This window comes from Pollicipes pollicipes, unplaced genomic scaffold (genome assembly GCF_011947565.3).
Source record: "Pollicipes pollicipes isolate AB1234 unplaced genomic scaffold, Ppol_2.1 Scaffold_7231;HRSCAF=8579_pilon_pilon_pilon, whole genome shotgun sequence".
Lineage (NCBI taxonomy): Eukaryota > Metazoa > Arthropoda > Thecostraca > Pollicipedomorpha > Pollicipedidae > Pollicipes > Pollicipes pollicipes.
The window spans coordinates 27,532,395-27,554,921 of record NW_023597034.1 but is presented as its reverse complement, the minus strand read 5'-3'; the positions used below and the strand labels follow the sequence as shown (position 1 = coordinate 27,554,921).

General features: G+C 54.1%; 2 protein-coding genes across 2 annotated transcripts in view; one reads left to right on the top strand and one right to left on the bottom strand.

The window, feature by feature from the left end:
- Positions 1–2,313: 2,313 nt before the first annotated feature.
- On the bottom strand, positions 2,314–13,870 carry Atg17 (autophagy-related 17). The gene is given in 16 exon segments (XM_037233682.1): positions 2,314–3,184; positions 3,333–3,444; positions 4,855–4,928; positions 4,995–5,045; positions 5,442–5,534; positions 6,225–6,278; positions 6,492–6,737; positions 7,504–7,746; positions 8,107–8,400; positions 9,369–9,470; positions 9,472–9,565; positions 9,948–10,066; positions 10,457–10,549; positions 11,119–11,280; positions 11,727–11,905; positions 13,660–13,870. Coding segments are annotated over 15 exon segments (2,358 nt in total). The 5' UTR covers positions 11,853–11,905; positions 13,660–13,870; the 3' UTR covers positions 2,314–2,689.
- A 2-nt stretch (positions 13,871–13,872) lies between these two features.
- Positions 13,873–22,527, top strand: part of Dpit47 (DNA polymerase interacting tpr containing protein of 47kD) — a 22,623-nt gene continuing 13,968 nt past the window's right edge. The window contains exons 1-6 of the mRNA XM_037233681.1: positions 13,873–13,998; positions 14,364–14,515; positions 14,865–14,982; positions 20,462–20,633; positions 21,708–21,870; positions 22,146–22,275. Coding sequence (XP_037089576.1) covers positions 14,366–14,515; positions 14,865–14,982; positions 20,462–20,633; positions 21,708–21,870; positions 22,146–22,275 — 733 coding nt within the window. The 5' untranslated portion in view covers positions 13,873–13,998; positions 14,364–14,365. The remainder of the gene's footprint in view (positions 13,999–14,363; positions 14,516–14,864; positions 14,983–20,461; positions 20,634–21,707; positions 21,871–22,145; positions 22,276–22,527) is intronic.

Sequence of the window (22,527 nt, the reverse complement as noted above, 5' to 3'; positions counted from 1 at the left end):
AGATAATATGTGCATGAACCCCAAAAGTTGTTCTTTGTTTATGTCGGGGCTAATTTAAAATGATAGGCCTGGAGGGGCGACGACACCGTGAAGGACATGTCGGAGCGTTCGCCACAACTTCCAGCATGCTTTTCACGTGTCATGCTTCTTGTGCACCGAAAACGCTCGATGATACACAATTCATGTATTCATGTAATATCTTACCTTAACCGCTAGTCGACCATTTACATGCGCGCTAGCATGGATAAACATTCTCTAAAAAAATCGTAGCACTGCATCCAACACGAGCCGAGATACTCTTCACCGGCTATTTACTTATAAATGGCTGAGCAGTGAGCAGCCTCCACCCGCGCCTAAACGCCGCTGTCGTTTTAACGCATCCAGCTGCTGCCCGCTGCTCAGTCTCAAACACATCAGCCACGTATGACAGGAAAGCACCAAATACAAATTATCTTTATTGGTCAAAACAGACATGTAGATGCGTTTTCCAATGCTGATCAACAAGTTTATGAAAGGTGACACATTAAGTACACCAAAGAGAACATTGTGTTCATTAGGGTGCGTCCGTTCTGTACTGCACCCATTTATGTATGTAACTATCCTGTCCCGTAAGGCACGCGCAGGTCAGCAACCGAATAAATAATGAATCTATGGACCTATTCCGTCGCAGTTACGACGCATCGCATTGTCCACCATCCGTCATAAATACGGTACTTTGAATATAACGATGGATTCTCTGGAAAGGAGGCGATTAGAGTTTCGGAGGTACAAGTGAAAGGGATAGTCACAATTTTCGACCACTCTTGTGGAGCTACGCCCTCCTGCCTCCTTCTTATCAAAACAGTGGGGGTGAGAGTGCCCATTCTCGCGGTTTAGAGATCTCTTACACTTATTTCGGATATACAGATAAGCTTTTCACGAAAGTGGCATTGCGGTTCTAGCGTTCACATTGATCAATTCTCCAGCCGTGTTCCTGAGCTCATCTTACCACCGGGCTGATACTGCTCTGGTCATTCCAAAAATTAAAATTAACATTAATGTCATAAAATTAACACATGACATAATAAATTAAAATTAAAATTAATTAAAATTAATAATTATTAGAAATTAACCCTGTGAAAGTATCCTTTTTACCGAAATTAGCCACTTCATCGTGATTACCAACGACGTCGCGCAACCATTTATCTCACATCCGGACATGCCTTCTTCAAGTTTGGATTTACGGGCGGAACTGGTGACGTAATTTAGCCACAGCAACTCACCCATAACATGAGGTCAGACTAAAGGTGTGCCAATTTGTGGGCTCACGTGGTCGAGTTCTGGAGGCGTCAGTCAGCCACCCCACGTGAGGCAAAAACATACGAATGCTCATGTCTACGGGAATACGTATGCGCCTTTGGCCGGCCACTTACGCCCCGGGGACACAAACGGCTCCTTTCCACGGTCTGAACAGTTGGAAATAAAGTGTTGGACTCGACAATGCGTGCATGCTGTGAATGTATGCACTACCGCCATGTAGATAACATTGAAAATGCACGCACGGAAAATGCCGAGTGCAGCGGATGGGGGTAGGCTGGACCCAAAATGAAAACAACTTAAAAAGTACGAAAAATGTACCGATGACCCTCGTAATGTGAACCGAACACAACAGATTTGGAAGAGTGGTGTAGGGTTTGACTTACTAAGCTACATCAATCTGGTTTGTTATCATTGCGCGTCTTTTGATAAGGACCGTTGAGTTTCTACCCATGGACATCGCCAGAAGCTCGTCAGGAGGGGGGGGGGGGGGGGGGGGGTACGCCGGCCAAGCCTAGAAGTGGGACTGGCGACTGACATTAACGTGGGGCGTCCAGGTAGGCAGTGTGAGAGATGAACACCTTTGAAGGCAACCTTTGCCATGTACCAGTGTAGGGCTGACGCTAAGCACTCAGAAGAGGGTGTATGGGTCCGTCGACCCCCCCCCCCCCCCCTCTCGCGGTTTCCACAACCCCGCGTCCTTGGTCTGCGGCGACCGGCGGCACCCCCGTCTGTTGGGGCAGCGACGAGCGGTCTGTCTTCTGAACGGCTCCATGCATAAATCCTAGGTTTGGCCCTCCTAGATCATCGGATACCCCTCACCGTCCCCCGTCAAACCCCGGCGGGCCTTCCCCTGAGTGTCCGACAGGGGGCCCACATTGGGAAGCTTTGACAGACTTCCAAGGTCCCGGCAATTATTCTCGCGCTCGCAGACACAAAGAAAGCGTCAATCAAATTACTCATCGTGCCATGTCCCGACGTCCATACGTCCAGCTTCCGACAAAGCCGTGTGCGTGATTCGTTTCCTCGATGTCGGTGTATTGAACAGGCTCGTGATTCACTCACAGCCCAGTGCGAAGCCACCAGGTACGAACAGCACTATCGCCAGTCACAAGCACATGATAGCATTGGAATTTGCCTGAGAAAGCACAAAACCTACTGGTGCAAGAGCTTTGCATACCCAATGCACATAGACACCGTTGGTTATGGATGAACACTCTGGAAATTGATTGAGGTTAATATGCTGTCATCAGGCAGTTATTGTGCACGCATAATACCGACGAGCCCTGGCTAACGCATCGTGGCCAATCCGCACCTCTAAAACCTGCGGTCGCACCCCGCCGGAAAGCTCACAGCACACCCATACCGATGGAGTCTCTCGCCCGACGCCGGCCTACGAGGCGCCCTCGTGCGACTCGACCGACAGGGCGTGGGCTGACAGTCGGCGAGTCGAGCCGCTCAGCTCGGCCAGCCCGGCCGGCCGCGTCCACGGCTTCACGCGCACCCGGTAGAAGCGCGTGCCGCGCGGCACGTGGTACCGGTTGCCCTCCTTCTTCGCCTGGCAGAACTCGTGGCTGACCACCTCGGCGACGGCGTATTGACGGCGCGCCGTCTGCGCGCTCAGGCCAAGCGCTTCGTAGCTGTCCGAGTGGACGAAGTAGAGCAGCGTCGCCTCCTGGTAGACACGGTAGTGGCGTCGTTCGGCGTCCCACACGACGAGCACCACGTCACCGTCGTTGCACGTGAGCACGGACACCTGGCCGCGCTCCAGCAGGCCGCTGGTGCTGCGCGACAGCTGCATGCGCAGCCGCTCGTTGTCGCGCTGCAGCCGCCGCACACTGGGGAACATCGGGCGCCGCGCCCTCCGGCTCCGGCTCCAGCTGCAGCAGGCGCGTCTCGCTGTCAGCCAGCCGGTCGGCGGCGCGTTGCAGCTCGGGCGTCGGCGCGCCGCGCGCAGCCGCCTGCACGTCGCGGCGCGCCGCGCGCAGCTGCTCCAGCAGCAGGTCGCGCTCGGCCAGCAGTGGGCGGCGGCGCGCCGCCTCGTCGGCCCGCTGCTTGCCGCTCGCCTCCGACTGTGGCGAGCCCAGCGGCAGGTTCTCCGAGCTGCCATCGGACGGCGAGCCCAGGTTGGACGTCATCATGCGGAACCTGCGGCGGCGGCGGCGGCGGCCGGTGTTAGGGCGGACCACGACCCGAGCCGGTGTCGCAACACCAAGTGCCGCACTGGAGCCTGACAGCGCGTCTCGGGCAGGCCCTCATAGTGATGCAAGCGCAACCGACCAACGCAACGGTCTAACGGCTCAGTTCAAGCAAGGTCACGTCAAGGCCAACATCAACAAGATCAGAAAGAAAACAGCGTGTAGTTTTTCTATACTCCGGCTATGAAGGCCTGCACTGTGCGGCCGCTTTGCAGGTAACCTATGCAGTTTATCTGACAATAAAATATGCTGCACTCCCCAGGAAACTAAGAGATAAAATTGGGGTAGAGCAGATTTCGTAACAAATAAAAAGCAAATCCAAAACACGAAAGTTTTCAGCCAAATGGGAAACTCTGCCCCAGCAAAGAAGCTTTTGCTGCCCTCGATCGACCCGCACTGAGCGGGCTAGGCCGCGCCCGCCCAGAGCGCGCCACCGTGCTCTAACACCGATCTTACGTCGGCGGACTGCGCAGACAATAATGCTCTTCTGGTCAATCTCGATCTGTGAAAGGTAACATAAAGCGACCGAATGATGCGAGTGGTCGGTTAGCTCGACTATACCACAGACATGAGGACAAAAGTGGGCTTTATGGCACTTGGTATACGCATGTCTCAAATTACGCTGATATGACCGGCCTCCGTTGCATCAATCATATACCTGATCTGGACTGGTGCGGGCTGGAGGCCCTGGTGAATTATTTCTGTTCAGTGGCATTCAGCGCTAGTTCGCCTCTGACAGACAATGCTCCCGGGTGGTCAGCGTTCCGCTGTGGCAGCGCTCCGTCAGTCGGGGATGCAACGTAGCGGCAGATGTTGACGTCATAGGCGCACAGCCGGATTCAACGTCACGCGGGAGATTAGAAAAACCATAGTAAAGGACCCGGGAGATCCAGGAGATTCAGGCGCGCCCATTTACCCAATGCAGATCGAAAGTAATCGTGTTGACGATGATCATTTGGTGCTCATCGGACGGGTACCAGACCAACCATCTCAGCGCAAATTCCTGTTGAGTTTCCGTTTGTCATTGTTATGCACGTGACAAACTCCACAAAGCAGCCCGGTATCCGGTGCATACAGCATCTGTCTGATATCCGCCCACTACGGACTTCCACGCTGAGTGAATGTAAGCAGTAATTTCGTTCTGCACGATCGCCGGGGAATAAATAGTTACATACTTTCGACCGTGCTCACTACTGGCCTGGAGCAGTACACGACTGACCCAGGCCGTATGCAGCACCGGTTTAGAGTGACGCATCGCCGCTGCGGGGAGATATCTCGCCACCCGGGTCTCCGGGGGCGGCTGACCCGGGCGGTGCACCGGCCCGGGCGCCCTCCTGTGCCGGCGCGGAGCGTGGCTGACCTGGAGCGGAGCGCCTGCACCTCGGCGCGATGCTCGGCGCGGAGTCGATCGGTGACGACCAGCACGGCAGCCTCCTGCTGGGCGGCCGCCTCAGCCGCCTGCTGCTCGGCCAGACGCTCCTGCTCCGCCGCCCGCTCGGCCAGCAGCCGCTGGCAGCGCTCTTCGATCTCGCGCTTCTGCTTCTCGCTCACCTGGTGGCGGCGGCACGCGCTCGCAGAGGCCCGGGCGCCGACACAGCGCGATCGCGAGGATCACGCGCCAAGCGCAACGCTTGTCAAAGTGGGAACTGAGGGTTACGGTCGTGTTGCTAGCCGAGGTCATGTTGCGCCTTTACACACGATTATCGACGCAATAATGATCTAATCTAGAGCTGCTACTTACGGTTACACGGCACACGAGTGTTTTGGACCCGCTTCACGGCTGCGGCACATCGTTTTGCACCACATTCCAGTGCCCAAACGCCCCAAAAGACTGGCGCTTCAGGAACACAAGGCCACCTGCGCTACCCTACCAACCTCAGCTAGCCGCGGCAGCCGGGCCGAGTCCTCAGCTCGGCCGGGCCGAGTCCTCACGAGTCCAGTCCTCACCTCGCGCCACTCGAGGATGAGTTTGGTGCGCTGCTCCTCCGCCTGGCGCTGCAGCTGGGCGTCATGCGCCTCCTTGGCGGCGCGCCGCTCCGACTCGCTCTCCGCGCGCAGCCGGTCGGCGCACGCCTCCACCGCTTTGCGCTCGCGCTCCTGGAAGCTGGCCTCCAAGATGCCAACGATGCGCTCACGGTCGGAGCCAGCGTCCAGCTGAGCACGCAGCCGGCCGGCCACCAGCCGCTGCTCCTCCAGCTCCTGCTCCAGCCGAGCGCAGCGGTCCTCGGCGCGCTCCAGCTCGACGGTCTGCTCCAGCGTGAGGGCACTGACGGCCTGCTGCTGCTTGCAGCGCGCTTCGTCCCGCTCCTGCTGCCGCTGCTGCTCCAGCGCGGCCAGCTGCGCCTGCTGCGACTGCGGGAACGGCCGGCGCTGGTCACGGCGTCGCCGAACGCGCGGCTCCGCGGCACACGGGGCCGGGACTTGTAGCGGCGAACATCAAGCACACAGACAGTCGCCGCGGCCAACACCCCGGGGCTGAGACTTCCGCGCCGAACATCCAGCACACAGACAGCCATCGCGGTCAACAGACGACCGCTTAACCATGCAAGTCCTCCCGCAATCCATCATGATATAATGACACGTAACCTGCAAGTTTCAGATGTAAGCTCTGTGGTTGGCTACGAATCGCGCAGAAACGCGTCGGGCACTCGACGCGGGCGTGGCGGGCTCTCCCGCCGCCATCCCCGACAGCCGCCGTGGATGGCGACAGAGCGCGGCGGCCAGCCTCACCTCCAGCTGGCCCTGCAGGTCGGTCAGACGCGCCGTCTCCAGTCCGGCCACAGTCTGCACGGCCGCCGCCAGCCGGGTGCCGCCGGCCGCCAGCTCGCGGCCGAACGCCGCCACCTCGGCCGCCACGTCGGTGGCGAGTCGGCGCAGTTCGGCGCGCACAGCCGGCAGCTGGGCGGCCGGCGGCGGCGGCGGCGGCCCGGCTGCCGGCAGCGGCAGCCGCACCTCCGGCGTCAGCAGCAGGCCGGCCAGCTCGGGCACGGCCTCGCGCAGCCGGCGCACGTGCTGTTCGGTCAGCGGCGGCAGGCGTGCGTCGTAGTCGGCCGGACACTCGGCGGCGAACGGTGGCGGCACTTCGTCCACGCCCGGGAACATGCCCTTGATGAAGTGCGACTTGAGCGCGTCGCCGAAGCGGTGGCGGCTGAGGGACTCGGCCGCGTGCACCTTGGCGGCGCTGGCAGCGATGCTGCCCGCCCAGTCAAGGAACTGGTCCGTGAACTGGCGCCGCCGCACCACCTGGCACACAACAGCCACCCGTCAGGCGGCAGCGGAGCCGATGCTCCGAACACAGGGTGGACAGGCCGGCTGGAAACATCGGCTCAGGCCGCTCCAGACACACGGAGCCGCGGAGGAACACGATCGGCAGCGACCAGCTCACGTCAAACCGCTCCAGACACACGGAGCCGGGGAGGAACACGATCGGCAGTCACCAGCTCACGCCAAACCGCTCTAGACACACGGAGCCGGGGAGGAACGCGATCGGCAGTCACCAGCTCACGCCAAACCGCTCCAGATACACGGGGCCGGGGAGGAACGCGATCGGCAGTCACCAGCTCACGCCAAACCGCTCCAGACACACGGAGCCGGGGAGGAACACGATCGGTAGTCACCAGCTCACGTCAAACCGCTCCAGACACACGGAGCCGGGGAGGAACGCGATCGGTAGTCACCAGCTCACGTCAAACCGCTCCAGACACACAGAGCCGGGGAGGAACACGATCGGGAGTCACCAGCTCACGCCAAACCGCTCCAGACACACGGAGCCGGGGAGGAACACGATCGGCAGCCACCAGCTCACGCCAAACCGCTCCAGACACACGGAGCCGGGGAGGAACGCGATCGGTAGTCACCAGCTCACGTCAAACCGCTCCACGGAGCCAGGGAGGAACGCGATCGGCAGTCACCAGCTCAAACCAGTGCCTCAACTGGCTCGCTCCATACACGGCCGTCAGGTGCCAGCCATCTCACCTCGGCCACGGCCGTCCAGTACCAGCCATCTCACCTCGGCCACGGCCGTCAGGTACATGGTGGGCGCCTGGTGCAGCGCTGACAGGACGGCCATCTGCTGGCGCAGCTGCTTCAGCCGCTCCGAGTGGATCATCAGCTTCGTGGAGAGTTCGGTCATGCGCTGCTGGATGGAGACGACCCAGCAGAGGCGCCGGTGGATGTTGGCCGACAGCTCCTCCTTGGCCTTGGCGCACCGCTTGCGCACGTCCACCAGCTGCTTGTGCTTGTCGAGCATCACCTGCGGGAGGTGCGGCTGGCTTCCAGACGTGTCCCATGCGGTGCGCGCGCACAAGAGGCGCACGTAACGCCCCGAGCGACCACGGCCTAACCGACCAGGGAAGTACAAGTGAAAACAAAAGGTCAAATTGAACGACAGCCCGCACAAAAGACCAACCAATCAAACATCACGAAAGTCGACGAAGGCTGACAGCAGCGCATCACCGACTCTCCCTGTAACCAAGCCGTGGCGAGCACAATGATTCCGTCTCAACCCCGTTACCCGTACCCGGCTCTGGGAGCAGCGCGCACCAACGGCTCTCTCAGATGGCACCCGGCGCCAAGCTGACCAGCTCGGAGGGCGCGGCGCCGCTCTGCTGACCTGGAGCTGGGTGCAGTGCGACGCGCACAGGTCGGGCAGCACGGACGGATCGTTGACGCAGCTGGCGCGCGCCTGGTTCTGGATGAACGCCTTGGCCAGCTCCTTCTGCTCGGAGACGGTGGTCTGCGCGCGGTGGCGCAGCTCGTCCAGCCGCATCAGCCTGTCCTCCAGGCCGCGGATCTCCGACATGTCTGACGCCATGGCCGGGTCCAGGATCTTGTGCTGCTCGGCCGTTAGCTCCTGCAGGAACTGCTCGTCCAGCAGCTCCAAGCCCTGGTGCGCTTTGTCGCACACCTGCCACATGGTAGCAGCGATGTGATACAGACACCGAAAGCACAGCCACACAGCCCGCACTACCTCAGCGCGAGCACCGGTGCCAAAAACTAAGATCGATTAAAGAGAATGTCCCACACTTGAAAATGTCGAAGCACGCATCAGATATGATGAAATAAGCTCACTCATAACTGGTGTATACTTTGAAGTCAAAAAGACAGCTCGAGGCAACACAATTTTTCTGTTAAGTAAATCTGGATCCCAATACGTCATGGTTTGATTACGCCATCGTACCTTGCACAATACTGAGAGCTAATTGACGGCCGTTATATCTGGACATTATGCTTATGAACGTCAGATATGAACGACTCAACAATTGTATTCTGATTGGCCTTAATCGCCGCATGGCCAGTGAAATGACAGGACTTATATGACGTTATTATGGCGCCATGGATGCCTGAATGATCTTGAAATAGCTTCCCCGAAACAGTCTGCACATCTTCGCGGTCGTGTAGCTCAGAAACTAGAGAGATTTAGGTCTTAAGAAGGGCAGGGCTGTGAGCTGCACCGAATGCTCTTCAAGATGGCCATATCAGTTCAAAACCACATACAAATATGAAACACTCCCTTTAAACATGAACCAAGACAACCCAACTTGTCCTCAATCAAGTGTGCGTGTTAACACACAAGCTTGCTGCAATGCTGTTCACGAGCCCATTAACTACAGGACACCTGGCGGCCAGTAAACTGGCCGTAAACTGGCTTATCAGTAAACTAAAATGTAACTGTTACCAAGGTTCCGAATGGCAGTAACAACCTTAATTTGGACCAGTACACTCAGTCAAAAGAAGTGTTCCCGATTTCGTGCCATTTGGTGGACGGGGCATTAGCAATGATAGTAAAGCGCTCATTAGCACCGTCCAATTGTCAGCAGCTCGTCAGCACCGTTCAATTGTCAGCACGGAGGTGACCCTGAGGGGGCGGCCCACCTCCTCCAGGCGGCGCGTGTCCTGCGCGCTGATCCAGTCCAAGATGGAGCTGCCGGCCGGCACCCGCGTGGCGCCCGCTGCCGCGTCCAGCTCCTCCAGCATGGGTATGCGCGCCAGCTAGCTGCAGGTCCTCCGGGAAGGCGTCCAGCAGCGCGAAATGCTGCGGCCGCTCGGACAGGTACTGCTGGAACTGCTGGCTGAAATGACAGCGAGTCGTTGGGTGTTGCGGGGCATGTTGAGCACAGCACAGCTTTAAAGGCACACAGAATGCCTTGCTTCACTGCGTACTCATCAAATGCTGAACCAAGGCGCAGTCCGAGAACTGCGAGTGAAATGGTCTTAGCTCTAGCGTCCAACCAAAATCCATTGGCTGCGGGACCGTTGCACGCCTGACTGCTGCCGACGCCTATGAATCGAATTGCTTTCAAATACTTTGATCTCAGGTTAACGGTGAAAGTGGATCGCAATCAATCAGTGGCGCGTGAAACCATACCATATCCACTGATCTGATACCATCTGATAAACCATACCATATCCGCTTGCCTTCAGCACCTTGCGTGAAGCAGCGAACACACCCACCTGAAGCGGGAGCTGGATGCCACCAGCACCTGGGAGAGGTCGTCCATGTTGGCCACCACTGCCGCCCAGCCCTGCTGCTGCAGGTGCTGCTCGTGGATCAGCAGGTCACAGTGGCGCACCTGTGGCAAGGCCGGCAGCTGCGATACCAGGCCACCTCTCTCGCAACGCCTCCACGCACGGGACGACCAGGGCTGGGTGTGGCAGTGCCCCACAGAGGGGAGGGGAGGGGGCATCGAGCCGTCCAGGAAGAGCCATTGACTAGATTAGGAATGGGACGACGCACATGCCTCGTCATAACGATATGTTTTCGGCGGCGAGACCACAGCATTCGTTCCATGCGATGTGTCCCTGCCACAGCTGCTAGAGAGGCGTAATGCGGTAACAACAGCAATATCCGAGGCGCGCCACGTCCTCCCATCTCCCGGCATTCCAACAACACCGGCCCATCTACACGCTAAAGAGCCACCCTATCATGAACGCGCTGAGTGAGAGCCGTCCCGCCGACTCACCTGTTCTCTGCCACACTCGAAGATCTGCTGCGCCAGCTGGGACCTGGACACCACGGTAGAGTAGCTGGGCGGCAGGGCCATGGATCCGGCCACCTGCGGCCGATCCGTGACGTCACTCTCGGCGCCTCGTGCCGTGGCGCGCCGGTGCTGGCATCCCACTCATAACGGATTACTCGGCGTGGCTAGCCGCGGGGCGCGCGCACGTAACTACCACTGGTGACACATACCCTCCCCCCCACGATGCCAGTTCTATGGCATATGTTGAGAGGCGCGTGAATAAGCGTTGGGAGTTGAAATCCCAGGTAGACACGTAAAAATTACGAGATTGAGAACATGTGCTATCTTCACCACTCACAAGAAATTGTGACTTGCAGTATGCTAAACTAGGTTTTCACCAAAAACATTTCAGTTGTGCCCCTGCTCCAGAGTTCTGTGTGTGCCCCTGGTCAGACACCCCCATAACTCATGTTACAGATACGTGATGGTGCTTCATAACAATCAGCCCTGAGACGCCCTGATCATTTATGCTCCACTTCATCATTCTTGGACAACTCCCTGCTCTAACAAGTTACACGAGCTTCACATCTCAGAGCCACAGCACTGCAAGACCGCGATCATGTGCTCGCCGCCACGCCGCCAGCACCGCCCGTCAGCCCACTGACCTGGTCCTCGATCTCGTCGCTGCTCTGCATGGGGTCGGTAGGCATCTGCGGCGCCTCGGACAGCTTCGAGAAGAGGAAGATGGGGCTGGTGTCGGTCCCAGCCGGGTAGCTGCCGACGCGGGCCGTCGCGTCCAGCCACTCGCCACCGCTGATCAGCAGCACCTGAGAGCGGGCGACGCAGCATCCGAGTCAGTGCACCACCCGCTGGTAACCAGAGGCTGCGCGAGCCGAGGGACGGTGCATAGGCGAGCCCACTGGTGGTTCACATTGCAGCAGCAGCATAGCTGAGGAAGGGCTGTGGAGTGAAGAAGCACACAAATGAGACCAAACATTGGTTGATGGGTGAGAGAAAGCATACAACTGAGACCAACCATTCATTAGTGCTAGAGAAAGCATCCTAGAACTGAGACCAAGCATTGATTGATGGGTGAGACAAAGCATACAAGAGACCAAACAGTGATCAGGAAAGGAGCACCTTGCTTGTAAAGCATGAACACATCTGTACCAAAAAATTGGTTACATCACATGTGCATCTCAATGGCAGTCATATTGTCACACATGCTCTCTCAAGGAAGGCTCTCTCAGATGTTAATCCTGCATTCACAAACCTGCTTGTCTGGAGGGATCCTGCAGCACTCCGCAATTTTTTTCTTCAGTACATCCACAGTTTGCATAGCCAACTGCATATCAAATGTCAGTGTGGTGCCTGTGTTGACTAAGAAAACATACAGCATGATTTCTGATGGGACTGTCTCCTCTGGCAGCAGTGGAAGTCTTCCAAGCTTCACTGAAAAAATCAGCAATAGAACAATTGGCATATAAATCTCATTAGTTTAGAGTTGATGAAATGCTGCAATCAAACTTAAGACAAATTGACCACTGATAAAATCTGACACATGATAACATGCTATGAGCACCACAACAGAAGGCCTGCCAGCTAATATTGCAGCCATTAATATTGGCACAAGGAGGTACTGAAGTGTTCAAGCACCATAATCCATAACTTGCCCCTCCAGGATCCCAGCTAATTTTATGATGCTTTGATCTTGTACTTGATTTCCACAGATGCATGTAGGGAAGGCACTTGTGTGCCAAAGCATAACCCTCAAAATAGGGTGAAAACCTAAGCATTACTCAGATATAGCTCTTCATTGGATCATGATCAAAGTTTGCCACATTTCATGTTAACTTGGGCACAAAGTCATGTGATCTTGTTGAGATGGTGACATGCCATGCTTGGAAATGGTTGATCTCTTTAGCTTTGAACTGTTCAAGTTAAGTCAAATTTTGAATAAGGTCTAGCCACTTCATAGTATAACTCACCACTTTTTAAGGTCTTAACAATGTTGCTTGTGAACGAACATTAGTTTACAATAAACTTTGACTGTTCCAGCCACAGAATGAAGTTTGTTACAAGTTTTAAGTTCAATAAGAAATGAACCTACACACCATATCCTTTTCTAAATCCCAAAACATGAATGCTATAAGCAGGGCTGTAGAATCATGTTGTTAGAGAACCTTGCCTATATGACCTGCCACCCAGCCTTCCCCATGTCTTCAGAGCTGGTGGTTGCAAAACCTAGAGAGGAGAAAAGGCTGGCAGAGCAGAACTGATTTTGGAAGGACTACTTGTCATGTAATGTCACAGGGTTATGATGAAATTTGTATTTAATTTGTTGGCAGCTGTCTCTTTGGCCCCTACTCCCAATTTTTCCTTGTGCAGAGCCATTCCAGCCTGATACCAGCCTGCCAAGTTACAAAAAGCACATGCCACCAGTTATAACTATATAAATTGATGGCCCAGAGAGCAGACTTGCAGCAAAAATATCAGTGTCCTGAGTTTGAAGTATGTCCAACCAGTAATTTCCACCCCTAGGGTGATAATGTTCAACAAAATTAGGATCTTGTAGTAGCCATTTACAGCAAAAAAGAAGAAAGAGAAATAGGTATTCACACTGAAAACTTCTCTGAGGTTAACAGTTGAAAAAAAATTACACACAAGTTAGCCTCAACTACATTTAAAACATACATGCACCAAATCAAGTACATCATGTTCACGTCACATCCAACACTGAAGAATGTAATGTTTTTTTTGGGCTACTGGCCAACATGTGAAAACAATAGCAAATGTAAAAATAAAAGTATGATGCCTTGATTTTCCCAATATCACAAAAAAGTCATACATCTGAGGACAAAACAGTATCTAAGCCCCGGGGATACTCTAGGTCGATTAATCAGGGACATAGCAGCCCTTATGGTTTTGCGAATCTGGAACTTCGGCAATTCAGGAGGCTAGGTATGAAAAGACTGCTGCGTTGAAGTGATGCAGAAAGATTGAACCTACGATTCACACCAACAGTATGCCGAAACGTCCAATCGCGAACGCGACCCACCGTCGCGACAGATTGCACGATTTGTATTGGGTCTGGGGCGAGAAACACGGAGATAATACGCACATCGCTCCCCGTCACGCTATCAAATGTAAACGATAACAACAACAAAGGAAAACAGCTGATACGGAAACGACATTGGTCAACTTACCCCACAATTGTCGAATAAATGAATTGCCCGCGCAAAGGAAAGGCTTAAGCAAAGCAAGATATCCGCTTTCCCTCATTGTGTTACAAATTCGAAAACTTTTTCCTGAAATAACTTTTAAAACTTTTGGACTACAAAGGTGTAGGCAGTTCATCCGCAGCTGATACATTTACCATGCCCGTTGCACAATAACATGCCTGTCGCATTCGAGCAGTACGTTGCGTGGTGTGTGTGTGAGGTACGGGTCTCCGGGATATTTGTCATCGATATTCTCTGACGTCTGGGGTTTGTGCGACCGATTTTTAACTATAATTTCGCCTTCGACATTATTTTTAGGTTAAGGTGAGAAGCAAGAAAGTGTAACATGATTGTATATTACCATGATGGTCAAAATTCGCACCATCTAACTGCATACATTTAATGAATGGACTGTGTTTAAAGATGGAGTCATAGTTATAGATTTTGAAAATGGTGTTGCCTATTTGTTTTGCATGGTTATTCAATGACAAAATGTGTGGCAACATGAAAAACATGCTAATGAATTAAATTATCCAATTGTTAGTGAAATGAGGAAATTTGTGGTAACATGGAACATGATAAATGAATTAGTGTGCTCTCACATTAAAAATCTATACTTACTTCTAAACAAGTTTCTTAAGGCACAGTTCTTCAAGGTTGTCTCTGCTTTATCAAGCATCATTTCTTAGGCATGGCAGAACACCCTAAAGAAAATTCAAGCATGACTGATGAGGAGCGTCAGAAGTTGGCTAAATCTCTGGATGATGATTTGGACAGCTTTATAGGAAGCCTGAAGAAAACAAAATACAAAGATGGCTGGAAACCTGATACATGGGAAAAGGTAAGTTTGTCATAATCATATTGTGTGACACTCACTGTCAAATGCCCTCTAATGCAGGAAATGTTCTATAAAACTGCTTTTGGCACTCACAGCCTGTATGGAGGTGATGTTTTTGCTGTTGTTTTGCTGCTGATGTTTGATGTTTAACTGTTGACAATTAGTAAAAGACCACTTTCCTCTAGGGACCAGAGCTTATTTTGTCTGGAAATGTCCATGCCAAGTACTCGGACCTGCTGTCCAGCTCAAGGGTAGATGAGGCCAGACAATGCATAAATTTGATTGTGATTGTAATGTGATCCGTTGAATACCCTTGTTTTGCATGAGGTTGATCAAAAGCTGTTTTTGGCAGGAAATGCAAGAGCATCCATTCTTCAGGAGCAAGCCATTTGAGGATGGAGAGGAGCTGCCTCCTCTCATCCAGGGATTGCAGGATCTGAAATATGACAAGACTCTTCATACTGAGGAAGGTTGGTCTTGTGTCCAGATAAATATCCTTACTACTGCTGCTAACTTTACAGCTACTGCAGGGATAGTTTGTGGTATACTGATGGCCTTGACTTGTATGATAGTTGTGTTTGGCAGTGTCTTTTAACCATGCTACACTTCTGTGTTCCAAATATTGCCTGAACACTCCACCAAGGTATTGTAATTGCAGCACCAAAGACAATTCTGCCCAAGGCCATTTCGTACAGTGCCATAACGTGGCTGCTCCCTGCCAGTTGATGTCACTTTCGAAATGACCCAAATATTATGCCTGTAATTTGATCAGATCATTTTCACCATGCTGATGCTGATCATGCTAATATGCTTGTATTTTCATGGCATGCTGTTGCTGCCTATCCTTTTGGCTTGTTTACACAGGCCATTGCGGATGTGTTGACTGGTTACATGTGACATCGTCGCTATCCTGAGTCTCACGTTTCCTTGCTCGACTAACATCACGGTTGTTCTTTGAAGTTGACTGATGCTCTTGCTTCCCCGTCGATGCGCCGCCTTTTCATGACGGGGCGGGGAGGGGTGGGGTGGGGTGACTAAAAATCTTGCGGGCGGAAGGGGGATCTGCAAAGAGTCCTTGCCGCCTGAACGAGGGGAAGGGGTGTAGTTTCCCATTCAGTTAGAGGACTTCAGCCCCCCCCCCCATCAACTTGGGCTTCAGCCCCCCCCCCATCTTGGGCTCCAGCCACCCCCTCTCAAACTTGGGCTCCAGCCCCCCCCCCCAAGTTTGGGAAGACCGTGGGCCAAATCTGAGGAGAAACCTGTGTTTTGGCATAGTTTGGTTGGGAAGATTGGGTCATTTTTCGCTGTTCAACCCCTTGACTCAATTTGGAGGAGGGAGTTCAGGTCAATAACGCTTCGCAGTTCGATCAATAATGCCTCCTTGTTCCGACATGAGTCGCTGGAGTCCAAGGAAGGGTTACATTCTTTTCATGAAGAATTACATTCTTTTCATGTGACATTTCATCTTATGAAGCTATTTCCTTGGTCTTTGTGAAACGGTGGGTGTAGATAGTGGTGCTTGCGTGTTTTGCTGGGCGGGAATTTTTGTTTTTTTGTTTCGGCTCGTTAAGTTCGGCGTGTATTTTGATTTTTTAGAATGGCTATTTTCATTACTGATTATATGCTCTGCAAATTAGAGCCCATTGCCAACATCGTGTCTGGTCAAAATGCGGAACGAGAGGCGGTCTAATTATTTCGAACCACTGGGCAACTGGTTTATTGGATACCACATTGAAGCTGGCGCGTTGTGTGGGGCCGCCCTGCGTCTTGACTTTTCCCCGTATCTTGGTCATTCGATGTCATTTATATCCAAAATGTATGTGAAGATGAATGGTAATGTTAAGTGCGCGCGGCACATCTACTCTTATCCGTTCTTGCATCTGCAAGTACGTGCATTTTCGCTGATATTGTGAAATGTGACACGTTTCCAAATATCTCAGGGATAAACGTTTCTCAAGTCACTGTCGCGGTTTCGCTTCCACGTATCACTTAGAGCCTACAGCACGAACACCCTGGCACATCAACGACGCAGCAAGCAAATTCGGCTGAAAAACATGGCAACGCCTATCAGCACGCTCAGTATGGTAGTAGCATACAGTCGGAATCGACGTTTTTGACCGACGGGAGGCGCGCTGCACTCACATCATCGTGTCTCTGGTCTCCAACTGATATTTAGAATCCTCGTTATCAAAAGCTAATGGCGGGATCATTATTGATTGCTCTGATTCTGATTACTTTGTTTTGTTCACGTTTGCCTTTTCACATTACAGCTCTGAGTGCACGACATTGTTAACGACTGGGTGACTGCCTATCAGCGGATACGAGAATTGGTCGGTTATTGTTGCTGCATGCACGTTTTACGCTGGTATCTGATGCGCTTAGGCAGGTCATCTCTGGCGGCTTCCTGATCTGTTTCGCCGCGTGGCGGAATATAAAGCAACAGTGATTTGATGATGTGTACGAATGCCCAGTGCGTATTTTCATCACCACATTCAAGGACATTATTCGCACGACCAATCCAAATCGTACGACAAGGTGTACATACACACTGGCGCCGGAAGCACACGTCGCCTGGCCACGAAAGGCGTTGCACAACATTGCCCCCGTTCGGTGACCAGGCCCCGCCCAGTCGTGGCACGGCAACCGTACCGCAATCGGAGGGGTGAGAACGGCCGGCTGAGGACAGCATGGTACTTGTCCACTCTCGGTCTTCGCGAATGATGGGCTCGAGGCGAATAGAGGTTGTGGAGGCTAGACCTCCCGTGTGCTGGGACGCGACGCTGTTATATTATTGTTTCTATGCCGACTGGCCGTGACGTTATCAAAGCCCACTTACTTCGAAAAATCCCCGGGGCGTTAAAAGCGGTCGTTCTTTCGGGAGCTCGGCGGGTAGCGCCCCGTGCATGTGTTTCCTGCGGACGCTTTTTGGGGGCATTCGTAGAAAGGACTATGGATAGTGGTTGGACAAGGCTACATTCACCGTTAAGCCCTGCGCCGAGACATAGGCCTCACAGGGACACCCCTTCAGGGCATGTGTGGACGCTCGTACGGTCTTTAGGGCACACTTCACCCCCACTCTATGCTGGCGTATACAGGTTACCCCGGGCAAACGAGACATCGGGACGGTGCTGGATCAAGTATGAGCGAGACAAGAGGTTGGATGTGGAATATTTACTGGTCCTTTTTCTCCCCTTCGTTCGGAAGATGGCGTGGTGTTGGCCAGACTTGTTGCGATCTTTGTCGCTGTCTGACACCTGTATCTGATCAGTCAGGCAGCTGTCCCGACCCAGCGCCTGACCGTCCCGTCAGACGTGTTGAGCACGTGACCACAACCTAACACAGACGTAACGCGACACGTTCATACGTGCTTACATCTACAAACGCACTGACAACTGCCCACAGGTAAGCGCGCTTAAATCTTAGCGCTTACACATGTATGCATGGGCACTTCCTACAAAACAAACGTGCACAGCATTAGATTGCTTGCGTAAACAGCCATTCGAAAGCACGCAAATCTGGAATACCAGGCTACAATGTAATAAATATGCTGAAAAATCAAAAGTTAGAAGTAAAGACGCGGACGGAAGCCCAACTCACTTTTGGCGGTGGGCCTCCTCCCGCGCCGTTGTGTGCCACCTGTCGCGGAGAACATGTTGGATACGGGGGACCTGAGGGTCTGCACGAAGACGGGCATGGCCGGGCGTGAGTACGGCGTCACCGACGTGCGGCGGGCCGGCGCTGCTGGTCGTCCAGCCGTGTTGGCATCGCCGCGTCATCGGCTGACGACGTGTGGTGAAACCGTGAATCAGCCAGCGCCGACCGGCGGACGGAGCCCCCGCGCCACCCCCCCCCCCCCCCCCCCGCCCCCTCCAACAGGCTTGGGGAAGTCCAGGCATTGCCGTGGAGCGCATTCTGAGGGAGGGAGACGCGTATGGGGTAGTCGCTTCTGCACTTTTTACCTTTCCATGCGTTTCAAGACTAACACGGACCTGGGCGGCCGGTTGGATACCTTTCGCTCGGGTGGGGTCAATTTGCCCCCTGAGATATCAGGAACTAAGGGAGCTAGAGACACCAAACTTACAGGGTGTGTTGGCCTGTACGTGAACCCACTTAGGTCAAAGTTTGAGCTTCCTAGGGTATGGGTTTCGGGTCAAATAAGGTCAAACAAGGTCAGGCTCCAGATTGTTCTCCAAAGTCCTCCAGAACCTAGTTACCTGTTCTAATCAAACGGTCACATGCTTATTTAAGGTCAGTGACCCTGTTTGACCTTTCGAAGATCATGTTTGCCGAAATCATACAGGACTGCGTTGAGTTTTGTACTTGAAGAAGCGACAAAGATTACGTTAGACATTATGTTCCTAAAAGCAAAACGATGGCCTTTGGTTGTTTTAGGTCGATGACCTATTCTGACCTTTAAGAAGTCACGAGATATATTTTGTGGTTCCTGTGATCAATAAATTCGAAATGAGCACTAGAAACTACCGTATAAAGCAAGCCCTACAGTAATAAAAGAGGTTGGTTGTGACCCTAGTGTGACCTTCACCCCTGACCCTAGGTCAATGTTATTTGTTAATCCAACTGTTGCATTGCCTAATAAGTATCTCAGATGTTTATACTTTGTCGAACACTCCGTTGTTTTATTAGATTGAACCATCCCCTAGAATTGACTTCACTAAATCCATGGCTTGACTTTGGCCTGCTACAGGTGAGTGACCTTACAAAATACATTAATTTTTTACACCACACGATCCGCTATTCAATTTTCTACAGCCGTGCAAAGTTTGGCGTGGTTTCGTCGCGCCGTTCGGAAATCATTCCGGGAAAGCCTTCGGAGGGTGGTCAAATTTACCCCCTCCCCCTCCCACCCGAGCGCGTGCTTATACAGGGTTGTACCGAATGTGGTTGCTTTCGTCCTAATCCGTTGTTTCCGAGTGCAAGGCCGTGGAAACTGACATTGACACAACAGCCAGACAGGCACTCAGACATTATCAGATTTTAGACGTTCGCAAGTTTTCTCAAACGAATTATTATTTTACACAATGACTTGAGGCAAATGATTCGCAGGAGTGGCATCAAAAACCGAAGCGAGAGCCAAAAAATGGAGGCAACTTTCAGCAGACGCGACAGTCGCCTTAATGTGAACTTTTGCGCATGTTCTGATGCAGGATGCCGCGAAATGATGGTCGTATATTGTCACCTTTTCACATGTGGAGCCTTTGGGATTTGGGTAAAATGTGTTTGGAAATTCACTAAGCTTTTAGGACTATCAGATGTGACCAAAACGGTATGGCCGGAAAACGTGAACCTTTACCCCACGCACTTTTTGGGTCTGAAGCAAAATATAAAGGGCTTGTCCCTTTATGCTTTCGTACCCTTATAATATGCTGGATTTTCGGGAAATGTGAACCTTTACCCGACGTGCTTTTTGGGCCTGAAACAAAACATAAAGTGCTTACCCCCTTATGCTTTCGTCCCCTTATAATGTGCTGAATTTTGACCAAGGTGTAAAAGAAATGAGCGTAAAATTGATTACATTAATGAAATATTTTATCCATAGATGGCTTCGTTATATCAACTTCGTATAATACCTTGCCATCAGCGGTACTAGTTCCAGCAGAGAAAGTGTTGTCGTGAATCATGCATTCATGAGCACAATACATGAGTTCTGAACTTTTACCTGAAATCACCAGCTTCCAGATGACCACCTGGTGTGAAATTTGGAAGTGTCTAGCAAGTGCCTAGCCGCGAGGGATCACTCGGATCCCTCACGGCGTAAGAGGACATGACAAGCCCTTCAGTCGCACTCGTTGGCGGCCTGACGCGGCGGCCACGGCGGGCCGAGTCACCCGCGAGCGCTGACGCTGGCCACGTCTCCGTTGTTCTGCACGGCTTGAAGTTGAACACTGCTTTCTGAAATCACAGTCTTATTTCCGGATGGTCCGCACGCAGAGCTGGCGGCCACGTTCAAGGAGGACGGCAACATCTGCTTTAAGGTGAAGAAGTATCGACACGCGGTGGACAACTACTCGGAGGGTCTGCGACAGCGCCACACGAACACGGAGCTGATCACCCAGCTACTGACCAACCGGGCGGCGGCGCACTTCCATCTGGGCAACCTCAGGTCAGCAGCCGGGAATCCAGGTCCCCTGCGTTACATCGCCGACGTCCAGAACAGCTCAGGTCCTGTCTCACACCACCGATGCCGATCGACCACGTTTACCAGTGTTATTCATCACCAGCCGCCGCAACGACTTCTCACCACCAGTTTCGCCGTCCCTGTGGTACGCTTTACAGTGCCCTGCTGAGCATGCCCCTCCGACGCCGTCCTGTGGACGATGTCACTCAGACTGCGGCCCGTTGACCGCGTACGGCTGACCGCCCGGCTGTGCGCGTCCCCTTAACGATGTTCTGCTGCATTGTGCTGGCCAAGTCATGCTTATAGTGCCCTCTCCGTGTTCCGCTTGATATCCGTGACTATGTGCAGCACACCTTGTGTTGGCGACTATCTCCTACTGACCCGGTCTCGCTGACCGGTGTCCGCTGACCTGTGTTCTGCTGACGGCGGCAGGTCGGCTGTGTCCCGCTGACCTGTGTTCTGCTGACGGCGGCAGGTCGGCTGTGTCCCGCTGACCTGTGTTCTGCTGACGACGGCAGGTCGGCTGTGTCCCGCTGACCTGTGTTCTGCTGACGACGGCAGGTCGCCGCTGTGTCCCGCTGACCTGTGTTCTGCTGACGGCGGCAGGTCGGCACTGTGTCCCGCTGACCTGTGTTCTGCTGACGGCGGCAGGTCGGCTGTGTCCCCGCTGACCTGTGCTCTGCTGACGGCAGCAGGTCGTCACTGTGTCCCGCTGACCTGTGTTTCTGCTGACGACGGCAGTCGCCGCTGTGTCCCGCTGACCTATATTCTGCTGACGGTAGCAGGTCGGGCGCTGTGTCCCGCTGACCTGTGTTCTGCTGACGACGGCAGGTCGGCATTGTGCCCCGCTGACCTGTGTTCCGCTGACGTCGGCAGGTCGCCGCTGTGTCCGCTGACCTATATTCTGCTGACGGTCGGCAGGTCGGCACTGTGTCCCGCTGACCTGTGTTCTGCTGACCGTCGGCAGGTCGCCGCTGCGGGACTGCTGACCTGTGTTCCGCTGACGTCGGCAGGTCGTCGCTGCGGGACTGCTGACCTGTGTTCCGCTGACGTCGGCAGGTCGTCGCTGCGGGACTGCGAGCGGGGCCGTGGCGCTGACGGCTGGCCACCTGAAGGCGATCGGTGCGGGCCGTGCAGTGCTGGCACCGGCCTGGGCCGCTCGGCCGAGGCGGTGCGCTGGTGCTACCGCGGCCTGGCGCTGGATCCGACTCACTCCGAGCTGGTGCGCCTGAGCACGCCGCCGCCCGCCACTCAGTCAGCGGCGGGCGCCGGCTGGCCGGAAAGGGTGTCGGGTCACGGGGCGTCCGGTCAGCAACCGATGGCAGGCCACCGAGGCGTCGGGTCAGGAACCGGGCGCGGGTTACGAGATGTCAGAGAAGTCCGAGAAGGGCGTAGTCGCCGGGACAGAAAGCAGGACTGGATGTGGCCCACGGAAAACAGCGGGTTCAGTGCACGACGTTGCGGTAGTGAGAAGCTCATCTGTGGCGCCCGTTCCAGCGCGTGGAAGAACGGAACCAGATGAAGGCGGCAGCTGGAAGGAGCGGCAACAGAAAGCGGCGGATGACCAGCTATCTGGAGGCGCTCCGGTCACGGGGCGTGCGCGTGCTGAACGCCGAGGGCAAGGCAGGTCAGTTTTCCCGAGCCGACGCCCCGAAACACGGCTGTCCGATTGGGACGCGTGTCACGGCGACGCCCCGCAGCTGTTCCAATGCCGGCGCCGGCATGTGCGGCCACGGCGTCAGCTGCGCGGCCTGGCGTGTTGGAATAACCGGCGGCCGGTCTCGGCGCTCGGTCCCCGCCGGCACCCCTCAGAGCTGTCCTGCGCGGTCCGAGGCCTGGTGTGCGGTTGCGTCGTCGGCGCGGCAACGGACCATAGGCC